We start from the raw sequence: 12,968 nt of genomic DNA on the forward strand, positions 1-12,968 counted from the left end.
TTAAAATGTTATTAATGAATTTATTATTGTAAACTGATATAAAACTTCCTTATGGACTATCATCCAAAAGATACAATAGTTAACGTCAGAAAATCATTTAAACTCTCAAATTATTTTTAAGGACACTTATTCAGTAAGATATCTGATTCTCCCTACTTCTTCTGATTTGGTTTCTCTAGAAGTGGCAGAAACTTCAGGGGGAGTGGCTTTTTCTTACTTCATCCTGAATAACATTTCCTCTTTATGGAGAGGGAGGAAGCCAAGATTTTTCTTCTATGCTTTGTTTTTGCTCCACTTTATATTCACTGCTCTGCACTTTGTCACAGAATCATAGAAATGTAGGGCTGGAAGGGACCTCAGGAAGTCAAGTCCCGTCCCCTGTGGTGAGGCAAGACCAAGTAAAGCTAGACCACCCAGATAGGTATTTGTCCAGCCTTGTCTTAACCTCCAATGATGGGGATGACTCAGCCTCTCTTGAGAGCATATTCCACAGCTTAACTACCCTTATAGTTAGAAAGTTTTTCCTAATATCTAATCTTAATCTCCCTTGCTTCAGAATAAGCTATTACTACTTATCCTAGTTCCAGTGGACATGGAAAACAATCGATCCACATTCCTTTTTGTAACAGCCCTTACCATATTTGAAGACTATTAGGAGGTCACCCTCGGTTGTCTTTTCTCAAGACTAAAGATGTCCAGTTTTTCTAAACTTTTCTCAAAGGTCAAGTTTTCTAAGCCTTTTATCTTTTTTTTTGCTATCCTCTGCACTCTCTCCAATTTGTCCACCACTTTGCTGAAATATGGAGCTCAGAATTGGACACAGTACTCCAGCTGAGGCCGCATGAGTGCCAAAGACAGTGGGACAGTTACGTCACATGTCTTACATTCAACACTCCTGCTAATACATGCCTGAATTATATTTGCCTTTTTTGCAGCTGCATCACATTGTTGACTCATGTTCAATGCACAATTCATTTTAACCTCCAGATCTTTTTCAGCAGTACTACCACCTAGCCAATTATTCCCCATTTTGTAGTTGTGCATTTGATTTTTCCTTCCTAAGGGTAGAACTTGCCTTTATTGAATTTCACCTTGTGGATTTCAGACCAGTTCTCCAATTTGTCAAGGTCATTTTGAATTATAATCCTTTCCTCCAAAGTCCTAACAACCTCTCCAAGCTCTGTGTCATCCACAAGTTTTATAAGTATATTCTCCACTCCATTATCCAAGTAATTTAATGAAAATATTGAAAGGTACCAGACCCAGGACTGACTCATGTGGGACTCTACTAGATAAATCTCTCCAGTTTGACTGCAGAGTGTTGACAAACTAGTTTTTGAGTATGGTCTTTCAATTAGGTGTGCATCCACCTTATAGTCATTTCATCCCTTCTCCCATTTAGTTGTGCCCAAAAATGCACAGTTGTTGTTACAAGTATTGGGTAACTATTTTCAATCATATTTTTGAGAGAAGTTGTGAAGTGATGCAAAAGGGAACCTGGTTTTTTGAGGGTTGTTGAAAGTACCCAATCACACCTCAAAGTTCAAGGAGGGTTGGGCCATCCTTAAATTTGTTAGTCTCTAAGGTGCCACAAGTACTCCTTTTCTTTTTGCGAATACAGACTAATGCGGCTGCCACTCTGAAACTAGAAAATACTGCAATTTTTTACATATGGAATCCATTTCTGTTAATGAATTGGCCAAATCCTGCAGTTCTCAGACAAAATTCCCATTGGAACTCAATGGAAATTTTGTTTGAATGCAGACTGCAGAATCAGGTTCTAAAGCCTCAATCCATGAAAGTACTTGAATATGTTCTTTATTCCCACTGATATCAGTGAGAGTTTAATGTTTTCCTGAAGAAAGGCAGCCTGTATATATTATGAATTAAGGAAATATTTCCTGAAAAATCTGCTGTTAAGTGTTAAGATTTATCGACATATTTTAGGTGTTTATAAGGCCCCTATTACACTGGTACCTAAATTGAACTGTACTTGCTTTTTAGGAAATAATAAATTACAGTGAAAAGTGTTTTGAGGATAACTGTAAAATCAGCTATGAGGTAAGTTTCAATGTTTAGCGTGGGTGGGTTTAGGTTTTGTGGGTTTCTTACAATTGATCACTAAAATTCATTACCTTACCTAATCCTTTTGTGCCAGGTCCCAGTCTCTGTTTTGGTTAGATCCCTCCTAAAGACTTGCTTCCTTCTTGAAATGGTTGAAACCCTTCTTTATTGTTAAAGAAAAATTTTAAAATGGACTTTTCAGTATTTCAGCCATTTTTAAGTCACATGCAAAGTGCATTATATATTGTACTGTTGCTTTGGGAGGGAAGCCGTGGATTGGTTTTTAGCATTTGCTGTTGACTAATGCCTTGGCTGTACCTCTATTTTATCTTTTAGTGGAGAAATTACACCTTATTATCAGTGCGTTATTCTGCTGTAGTATCTTCTTGTTCTTGGCCTCAAATAAAGTACATATCGTAAGAATAGCCGTACTGGGTCAGACCAATGGTCCATCTAGCCCAGTATCCTGTCCTTTAACAATGGCCAATTCCAAATGCTTCAAAAGGAATGTGCAGAACAGGGAAATTATCAAGTGATCCATCCCCTGTTGTCCAGTCCCACATCTGGCAGTCAGAGGCTTTGGGACACCCAGAGAGTGGGGGTCGTGTATCCCTGACCATCTTGGCTAGTAGCCATTGATGGACTTTTCTTCCATTAACTTATCTAATTCTTTTTTGAATCCAGTTTCAGTTTTGGCCGTCACAACATCTTGTGGCAGTGAGTTCCACAGACTGTTTGTGTGAAGAAGTACTTCCTTTTGTTAGTTTTAAAACTGCTGCCTACTAATTTCATTGGGTGATCTCGGGTTCTTGTGTTATGTGTAAGGCTCCATGTTTGTCACAGATTCCGTGACTTTCTGTGATCTCCATGACTTCTGCAGCAGCTGGTGTGCCTGGTCTGGGGGCCGCCTGAACAGCTCAGGCAGTCCCTGGGCCATTCGAATTGGCTGCTGCTGGGGCAGTCTCACCCCCCCGCGCTCAGCAGCAGGAGTTTGGGGTTTGGGGTGTGGGGCAGTGCTTAGCTAGGGTGGGCTCCCCAGAGGCCTCTACAGGAACTCCCCTCCCTCAGTTCCTAGCTCCATGTGCCAACTCTGCTGGCAGACACCGCCCCAACAGCTCCCATTGGCCGCGGTTCCCAGCCAATGGGAGCTTTAGAACCAGGCATTGGGGCCAAGTGGAGGCAGCATGTGGAGGTCGGGAGCCTGCCCCAGCCCTGCCAACCCTCCCCTTGAGCAGCTGCTGTGCCCCCCACCCCAGCTGCACCCTCCCCCAGCACCCACAGTGCCCCCCAGGGCATTCCCCCAAGCCGCCCCCCTCGTCCCCACCAAGTTTTAGTCAGGGGCATATAGTAAAAGTCATGAACAGGTCATGGGCTGTGAATTTTTGTTTAGTGCCCATGACATGTCCGTGACTATTACTAAAAATACCCAGGACTAAAACGTAGTAGTCTCTTTTCCAAGCTGAATAGTCCCCCAGTCTTTTTTAAAATCCATTCTCAAATGAAAGCTGTTCCATGCCCTTTTCTGTACCTATTCCAATTCTTATATTATCTTTTTTGAGAGAGGGTGACCATAACTGCATACAGTATTCGAGGAGTGGGCATACTGTGGATTTAAATAGTGGCATTATGATATTTACTGTTTTATTATCTACCCCTTTCCCAATGGTTCCTAATACTCTTTTAGCTTTTTTGCTAGCAGCTGCACATTGAGCAGGTGTTTTCTGAGAACTATCCACAGTGACTCCAAGATCTTTGTGTGGCAACAGATCATTTAGACCACATCATTTAAAATGTATAGTTGTGATTATTGTTTCCAATATGCATTACTTCGCGTTTATCAACACTGAATTTCATTTGCCATTTTGTTTCACAGTCACCCAGTTTTGTGGGATCCCTTTGTAACTCTTCACAGTCAGCTTTGGACTTAACTATCTGGAGTAATTTTGTATCATCTGCAAACTTTGCCAACTCACTGTTTACTCCTTTTTCTAGATCATTTATGAATATGTTGAACAGCACTGGTCCCAGTACAAATCCCTGGGGGACACCACTGTTTACCTCTCTCTCTTCTGAAAACTGACCATTTACTGCTACCCTTTGTTTCCTGTCTTTTAACCAATTACTGATCCATGAGAGGACCTCCCCTCTTACCCATTACTGCTTACTTTGCTTAAGAGCCTTTAGTGAGGAACCTTGTCAAAGTAGTGACATCATTTTATTTTTTAATATCTTAACTATTTAGGAGTACCTCTGAATAGCTTTTCTTTAAATATTTACATCGTCCTCCAACAAAATTTGTGCATTGACCGATTTAGTTCTCTAACCTCTTTATCTGCTTAAAAATGGAAGATAAGAAAAATGAAACCAAGGAAAATTTGAATTTGATTTGATTTTTCTTTGTCATCAGGAATGTCTTGTTTACCTTATTTGAGTCTATACAAATAACTCCTCTATAGTTAATCAGAAGTCATAGAAGGGCAAACTTGCAATTAGTTACCAAAATGTGAAGCCTAACTAAATCCTGTCTTGTTGTAGGAGTTGCTGTTATCCGACGCAGGGGCCCCTGTTTTGCCACCATATACAACGCTAACACTACCTATTCCAGGAGAACTTTTCCCTGTTAGTGTTAAGCACCTTGTGTCACCTAATGAGGTATATGTTATAAAAGTTTGTTTAATAACTGTTACAGGATATGACTGCCTCTTTCCAGTCTTGTGGACACTATCATGGAAATATCAGTGTCAGCATACAAGCATTTGTGGTTATCAGTTATTGATAATTTAAATCTGTATCAGTTAATTAAATTACAGCATGTCAGATATTTATATAGTGATTCAAATATTTGGGTGGCAGGAGTGTTTGAGAAATAAATAATCCTGTCTCTATTCTTTAAAAAATATTCTCAATGTCATGTTCATGTTATAGGCATGACCTTTAAAAAGCAGATGCCTCCTTGCACACACAAGCTATGCTGGCAGGAGTATATATTATAGTAGGATCACCCATTCCGGACAAGTCAAAGAGTAGGAGCCAGACTAAGGCAATCCACTAGCCCACCTGGTAGCGGGTTAAGAGTGGGCTAACAACCTACTCCTGTATAAAACAAAGTAATTACAGAAACCTATACAACTGCTCTGTTCAACAAACTCAATCCAACTTAATTCAAATAGACCTAGAAGAGAGATGAAAACATGAAGTGGCCAAACCCCCAAGGAAGCTACTCTACTGATGAATTTGCTCTCTCCAAAATCCATTACCAAAATTGGTACGTGGCATGTGTGGACACTAACATGAGGCTGGTAAAACAGTCAAAGAAACAAAAGAAATGGGGAGATACAAATTAGATGTACTTGGCCTAAGTGAAATGAGATGGGTTATATCAGGACAAATCACTTTGTCATCTGGACACATCCTACTATATTCTGGATTACCGAATGCCAGTGATATACACAGAGGTGGTGTGGGTTTGATAAAATCAAGGGGGGCAACTAAAAGCCTGATAGAATGGGCACCAGTTTCAAAAAGGATTAGAATAGTACAATTTTCATCAAAGTTCCAGAAAGTGTCTGTTCAATGTTGTTCTTCTTCAAGTGGTTGTTTATGTCCATTCCACATTAGGTGTGCACGCACTGTGTGCACAAGCGTTGGAAAGTTTTTCCCTTAGCAGCTCCCTGCGGGCCCCCCGAGTGGCACCACTGCGCCCCGCCTGTATACCCTCGCCGGCCCAACCCCCTCCAGTTCCTTCTTACCGTCCATGGCGACGTTGGAACAACCTCTCTCTCTTTCTGGTAGAAGAGCAGTCCCTTAGCCTTAGAGTAGCTGTTATCAGTTCGTTTACAAATGGATTGTGAACACTTAAGTGATTAGGTGCTTGGAGGCCTCCAGCACTGGCCCTGGGCCACGGGGCATGCCGCAGGCCCACGGCTTCAAGGCTTGTGCCACGTGCCGCAAACCTATGCCAGTTAGTGACCCCCCCCCCCACGACTCGTGTCTACGTTGCCTGAGGGACGGACATCAAACTGAAAGGTGTAGGATTTGCAAGGCTTTCAAGCCAAGGACAGGGAAAGAAAGAGACTTCCGACTAAACAACTGTTGATGGAGGCCGCATTGCAGCCACCGGGCCCGGAGTGCCCAATGCTGGCTCAGGCTTCCTCGGTGCATAGTGCCCCGGAGCCATCGGGAGACCCGGCACTGACGAAGCACCGTAAACTGATGGCCCCGGAGTGCCAGGCGAGGCACCAGCACCGATCGTCCTCCCCGGTGTGGCCCCCGGCACAGCCTAAAGGAAGGCATGGCCTCCCAAGGCACCGAGCACCGACGAGAGTGGGAAGGCCGCTGTACCGGCGCTGACACAGGCTGTCCCGGCGGTACAAGCCCCACTGAGCCCAGACCTAAGTGAGCTCAGTGTGGATGATGGGCTCGAGGGCATAATGGATCAGCCCTCTATGCCTGGCACCTTTGAGGCCACAAAGGACCTCATCGAGCTGTTGGCGGCAAGCCCGGTGCCATCCCATGGACTCCCGCCCCGGCCTGAGCCCAGGGCCCCTGCCACGGGAGATGGGGAGCAGGAGGACCAACCAGAGGGGTCGAGCAGCAGCTAATCTCCTCATCTTCCCCCGATGAGGCGGTGGCGGGTACAGAGGTATCCGGCCCTTCGCCAATAGACCATAGAGCCCACCAGGAACTGCTGCGCAGAGTTGCCAAATATTTGGCATTGCAGGCCGAGGAGACAGTTGAGCAGGAGGACCACATGGTGGACATTTTGAGCCCTGAAGGGCCATCCAGAATAGCACTCCCGCTCATTAAGACCATTCAGTCTAACTATAAGACTATATGGCAGACCCCGGCCTCTAGCGCTCCAACGGCTAAAGGAGTGGAACGTAAATACTTTGCCCTTTCTAAGGGCTATGAGGTCCTATTCTTCCACCCAAGTCCATGCTCCCTAGTGGTTTCGGCGGTGAGCAAAAGGGAGTGCCATGGACAGCAGGCCCTGGCCCCTAAGGCCAAGAAGGCAAAATCACCTGGACCTTTTTGGTAGAAAGGTATACTCATCTGGGGGCCTTCAGTTGAGTATTGCTAACCAGCAGGCCATCCTCAACAGGCACAATTTCAACTCCTGGGTGGCGGTGGGGAAGTTGAAGGACAACCTCCCACAGTGTTCCCAACAGGAGTTCACAGCCCTGGTGGACGAGGGCAAGGCAGTAGCCAAGACCTCTCTCCAGGCTTCCTTGGATTCGGCAGATGTGGCGGCTAGAACAGTCATGTCGGGGTGGTCATGAGGCGCTCGGCGTGGCTCCAGGAGTCAGGCCTGCCCCCCGAGGTCCAGAATACACTCCATGACCTCCCCTTTGAAGGGTCCGGGCTCTTCCCAGATCAGACAGACGCGAGGCTGCATAGCCTCAAGGACTCGCGAGCTACGCTCAAGTCGCTGGGTATGCACACCCCAGCAACCCAGAGGAAGCCTTTTAAGCCCCCTCAACGCCAGTACCAGCCTCGCCATAGGCATGAACCTTACCGTAGGTGAGGCAGGGATAACAGGCGACGGCGCAACAACAATAATGTGCTGGGCCAGAGCCAAGACCAGCACAAACCCCAGCTGGGCACTAAGTTAGGCTTTGAAGGTGCGCTCGAGGACAGTGTACCAGACCAGTCACCGGATCCGTCCCTTTGCTTCCTGAACCACCTGTCCTGTTTCTCCAATGCGTGGTCCAACATTACGTTGGACCGTTGGGTCTTACACACTGTACGGAACGGGTATTCGCTGCAGTTCGCCTCCCTCCCCCCCCTCCAACCGCTCTTCCCTGTCCCTCTTCAGGGACCCCTCTCACGAGCATCTCCTAGAGGAGGAAGTCCGCTCGCTGCTACAGGCGGGGGCGGTAGAGTCAGTGCCTCACGGCCTCAGGGGAAAAGGGTTCTACTCCCGGTACTTCCTCGTCCCCAAGGCCAAAGGGGGCCTTCGCCCAATCCTAGACCTGCGCGGGCTCAACAAATTCCTGGTCAAGGCCCACTTCCGCATGGTCTCTCTGGGCACCATCATCCCTTCCCTGGATCTGGGAGACTGGTATGCTGCCCTCAACATGAAGGACGCATACTTTCATATCGCCATTTTCCCAGCACATTGGTGGTTCCTACGCTTCACTGCGGGCCGAGAACATTATCAGTTTGCGGTTCTCCCGTTCGGTCTAGCCGCAGCCCCAAGGGAGTTCACGAAGGGCATGGTGGTGGTGGCCTTCTTACAGAGGCAGAGAATCTGGGTGTACCCGTACCTCGACGACTGGCTCCTGGCGGGCCGCTCCAAGGCGGAGGTGTGGGGCCATGTGGAGGTGGCCCTGAGATTGTTCCACGAGCTGGGGCTCCTGGTCAACATCCCCAAGTCTACCTCGTACCCACGCAGAGAGTGGAATTCATGGGGGCAGTCTTGGATGTGGTGCAGGCCAGGGCAAGCCTTCTGGTATCCCGATTCCAGGCTATCCAACAAGCAGTGGCCTCCCTGCGCCAGTTTCCAACAACGGCCAGGTGCTGCCTGTGGCTGGTGGGCCACATGGCAGCATGCATGCACGTGGTCAGGCATGCTAGACTGAGACTCAGGATTCTGCAGGCGTGGCTCGCTCGGATGTACCGTCCAGGCAGGGACCCCCTGGAGTTGGTAGTGACAGCCCTGAGGGATGTGCTGGACTCCCTGATGTAGTGGCAGTCCCAGCCTGTGGTTTGCGAAGGCATCCCTTTTGCCGCCCCACTTCCGGACCTGACGCTGGTGACAGACATGTCAGACCAGGTGGGGGGCTCACCTGGGGGACCTCATGATGCAGGGGTTTTGGTCCGAGGCAGAGTGGTCACTCCATATCAACGTGAAGGAGCTCAGGGCGGTTCAACTCACCTGCCAGACCTTTCATGCCACTCTGAGTGGTTACAGTGTGACAGTTCTGACAGACAACACTACTGCCATGTTTTATATAACGCCACTCTGGGACCTTTGAATAGCCTATGCGATTCACCTCGAGGCGTCCTATCTCCCAGGGGTGTGGAACGAGCTGGCGGACTCCCTCAGCAGGTCGTACCGCATGCACGAGTGGACGCTCAGGGCGGACGTCATGCTTTTGCTCTTCCGCAGGTGGGGCTTTCCCCGGGTAGATCAACGCCCAGTGCCCGCGGTTCTGCTTGTTCCAGGGCCGCAGCCGGGGCTCACTCGCAGACGTATTTGCAATCCCGTGGAGAGGGGCTTGATGTATGCCTTTCTCCCGCTCCCCTTGGTGCACAAGGTCCTGCTCAAGGTGCGCAGGGACAAGGCGGTGGTGATCCTCATCGCCCCAGCCTGGGCCCGCCAACACTGGTACACATAGCTCCTAGAGCTGTCGGTGGACGCCCCAGTAGTCCTGCCCCTACACTGGGACCTCATTGCACAGGATGGCAGGCGGCTTCTCCACCCTGACCTGCAGTCACTGCACCTGATGGCATGGAGGCTCTGTGGCTAAACGCCCTACAGAGCCAGTGCTCCCTTCCTGTGCAGCAGATTCTGCTTGGCAGTAGAAAGCCCTCTACCAGGGCAGCCTATATGGCCAAGTGGAAAAGGTTCTCGTGTTGGTGTGAACCCTGACAGGTGCAGCCGGGCCAGGCCCCGGTGCAGGCCATTCTGGAGTACCTCTTGCACCTCAAGCAGCAAAGGCTAGTCCCATCCTCACTCAGAGTGCACCTGGCAGCCATCTCCGCCTTCCATCCAGGGTTCTCGGGGGGCTCGGTGTTTTCCCAACCAATGGTGGGGCAGTTCCTTAAAGGGTTGGAGAGGGTGTTGCCATACTCCCGCCCCCCAGTCCCTCCATGGAACCTTAATCTGGTCCTTTCTAAACTCATGGGACCCCCTTTCGAGCCCCTCGCTACCTGTTCTCTCCTCCACCTTTCCTGGAAGGTGGCGTTTCTGGTTGCCATTACCTCAGCTAGAAGGGTGTCCGAACTGAGGGCCCTCACCTCTGAGCCACCATACACGGTATTTCACAAGGGCAAGGTGCAACTCCAGCCGCACCCCAAGTTCCTCCCGAAGGTGGTGTCCCAATTCCATCTGGGCCAGGACATTTGTCTGCCGGTGTTCTTCTCGAAACCCCATATGGACCCGCGTCATCGCAGCTTACACACCTTGGGTGTGCGTCGAGCGCTGGCATTCTATTTGGAGCGCACCAAGCCCTTTTGCAAATCCGCGCAGCTGTTTGTGGCTGTGGCTGAGAGGTTAAAAGGCCTCCCAGTGTCGGCGCAGCAGATTTAGTCTTGGATTACAAGCTGCTTCTGGGCGTGTTATGAGCTTGCAGGTGTTCCAGCCCTGGCGGTTACGGCCCACTTGACCAAGGCGCAGGCGACTTCCACAGCGTTCCTAGCACAGGTTCCGATCCAGGAGATCTGCAGAGCAGCCACCTGGTCCTTGGTGCACACCTTCACGGCCCACTATGCGGTCAACCATCAGGCCAGAGAGGACGCGGCAGTTGGCAGAGCAGTCCTCCAAGCAGTTGTTCCATGACTCCTACCCTCCAGAGGTAAGCTTGTAATTCACCAAATGTGGAATGGACGTGAACAAGCATTCGAAGAAGAAAAAATGGTTACTTACTTTCTCGTAACTGTTGTTCTTTGAGATGTAGTGTTCACGTCTATTCCACCACCCACCCTCTTACCCCTCTGTCGGAGTCGTCTGCAAGAAGGAACTGGAGGGGGTTGGGCCGGCGGTGGAATGTATGCGGGGCGCAGTGGCGTCACTCGGGGGGCCCGCTGGCCTGACAGGAGCTGCTAAGGGAAAAAGTTTCCGATGCTTGTGCATGCGATGCACACACACCTAATGTGGAATGGCCGTGACCAACACCTCTCGAAGAACAACAGTTATGAGAAAGTAATTAACCGTTTTTTCTCCAACAAATCAAACTAACCAAGAGTAAAACCAAAAAAAACCCACCAACCACCTTGTACAAGCAACTACATAACAAACTAGATAAAATCCCCTCCTAGTAACTGGAGAAATTAATGCTAAAGTAGGGAGCAACAACACTGGCAGGGAAGTAAATATGGGAAAACAAAGCCTTGGTGAAACAAATTAAAATGATTAAATGTTTGCTGATTTTTATGGAATGAATGATCTGGTCATTGGAGGAACCATCTTCCCTCACCATACTATTCATAAAATAACTTGAAAGTCAGCAGATCACAGAACAGGAAACCAAATTACATTATACCAACAAAACAAGGAACCAAATCACATTACAATTCTGCACAAATGTAATAGAACTTCAGAAGATGTAGGTAGCAGGAATGGGACAGGTGTGAGAATGGACCACACACTAACTAAATTGAGAATAAAAATAAAACCAAAGAATAGATCTGAACAGCAGACACACCACATTATAAGGTCACCCAACTAAAATGCAGCAAGACTTTAGAATTGCTCAGCAAATAGATACCAGGTGCTTGAAGATGATGAGACAATAGAAAGCAAATGGAAACAGGTAAAGGATACTTTCACTAAAACATGTAAAGAAATGCTGGGATTCAGGAAGAAACATCACAATGAAAGGTTATATGAGAGGAAAGATGCAAAATTAAACTGAAACAAAAACACAGACACACTGACTCCAGGAAGAATATGCAGTAAAGAACAAAGAGGACAAAATAGTGTTAGGAAAGACAAATGAAACTTTGTAGATGAAATAGCAAGAGATGCTCAAACTGCTGCAGCACAAAATGACATGAAGACACTGTACAACATCATTAAATAGTTATCAGGAAGAATGTTCCAAAGTAAGATAATTACATATTATAAAGAATAAAGAAAGTAATACATTCAAGGTAAGAAGAAGAATAGGCAGGATTCAGACAGGAGAGATCATGTATTGATCAAATAGAAATCCTACATAACATCATAGAACTTGTGATCTAATGGCAGAAGTTAGGGGACCTTGACTTTGCAGATGACATTAACTTGCTATCCCATTCTCATAGAGTCATGAACGCCAAAACGATTTACAGGCCTATCCACAAGTAGTAGGATTGAAAATCAACAGTGTAAAAACTTAAAATCATGAGACTCAATACACAACAAGAAACACCAGTTGCATTTTCTGGGGCCGACCTAGATGAAATCCGATATATCACATACCTTGTCAGCATTTTAAGTACAACAGATGGAACAGAGGAAGACATTAAAACCAGAATAGTGAAAGCAAGATGTATTGTTGTAACTCTACAGTCGATCTGGAGAAACGGAAATCTTACGCTCCAACTAAACTTCAAATATTTAACCATTATAAAATCAGTCTTGCTACATGGTGCTGAAACTTGGAGACTTATGAAAAACTTTACTATCTAAACTCTGTCTTCATCAACAGCTGCCTTAGACAAATCCTCAATATTAGATGGGCAGAAAAAATCACAAGCAACAAACTCTGAAGGAGGATGAAACAGAAGCCAGTAGGACTGGAAATTACAGAACAAAAATGGAGATAGCTAGGACATTCATGAAGGGAAAGACCCAATAAAATAACAAGATAGGCATTGAACTGGAACCCCCAGGGCAGGAGGCAGTGAGTTAGAACCACAACAGAAGCAGAATTGAAACCTATCTGAATAAAGTGGAAAGAAGCAAAGACTGCCACAGGAGACTAGCAAAGATGGAAGGCAGTGGTGAAAGCCCTATGTTCCACATGAAATACAGAGGTGTAGGAGAAGAAAGAAACTTGCACTCACAGATGTTCCCTCAAATGTATTTGGACCATGGGACTTCTTGTTGGTGGTTGTTTTGTTTTTTTTTCTTCAAACCGGTCTGATTTTTTATTATTATTATTCATTTGATGTAATAGACAATAAGTAATTGGATTTGATCACTGTGGCAGCATACTGATTTCCTCTCCTGTATTTTCCTCCTTATATTGAAGTGG

General features: G+C 47.0%; 1 protein-coding gene across 1 annotated transcript in view; it reads left to right on the forward strand.

The window, feature by feature from the left end:
* Window positions 1–12,968, forward strand: part of RNF17 (ring finger protein 17) — a 203,058-nt gene that overhangs the window by 171,977 nt on the left and 18,113 nt on the right. Inside the window, exons 34-35 of the mRNA XM_073339251.1 lie at window positions 2,005–2,061; window positions 4,600–4,716. Coding sequence (XP_073195352.1) covers window positions 2,005–2,061; window positions 4,600–4,716 — 174 coding nt within the window. The remainder of the gene's footprint in view (window positions 1–2,004; window positions 2,062–4,599; window positions 4,717–12,968) is intronic.

Source organism: Lepidochelys kempii, chromosome 1 (assembly GCF_965140265.1).
Source record: "Lepidochelys kempii isolate rLepKem1 chromosome 1, rLepKem1.hap2, whole genome shotgun sequence".
Lineage (NCBI taxonomy): Eukaryota > Metazoa > Chordata > Testudines > Cheloniidae > Lepidochelys > Lepidochelys kempii.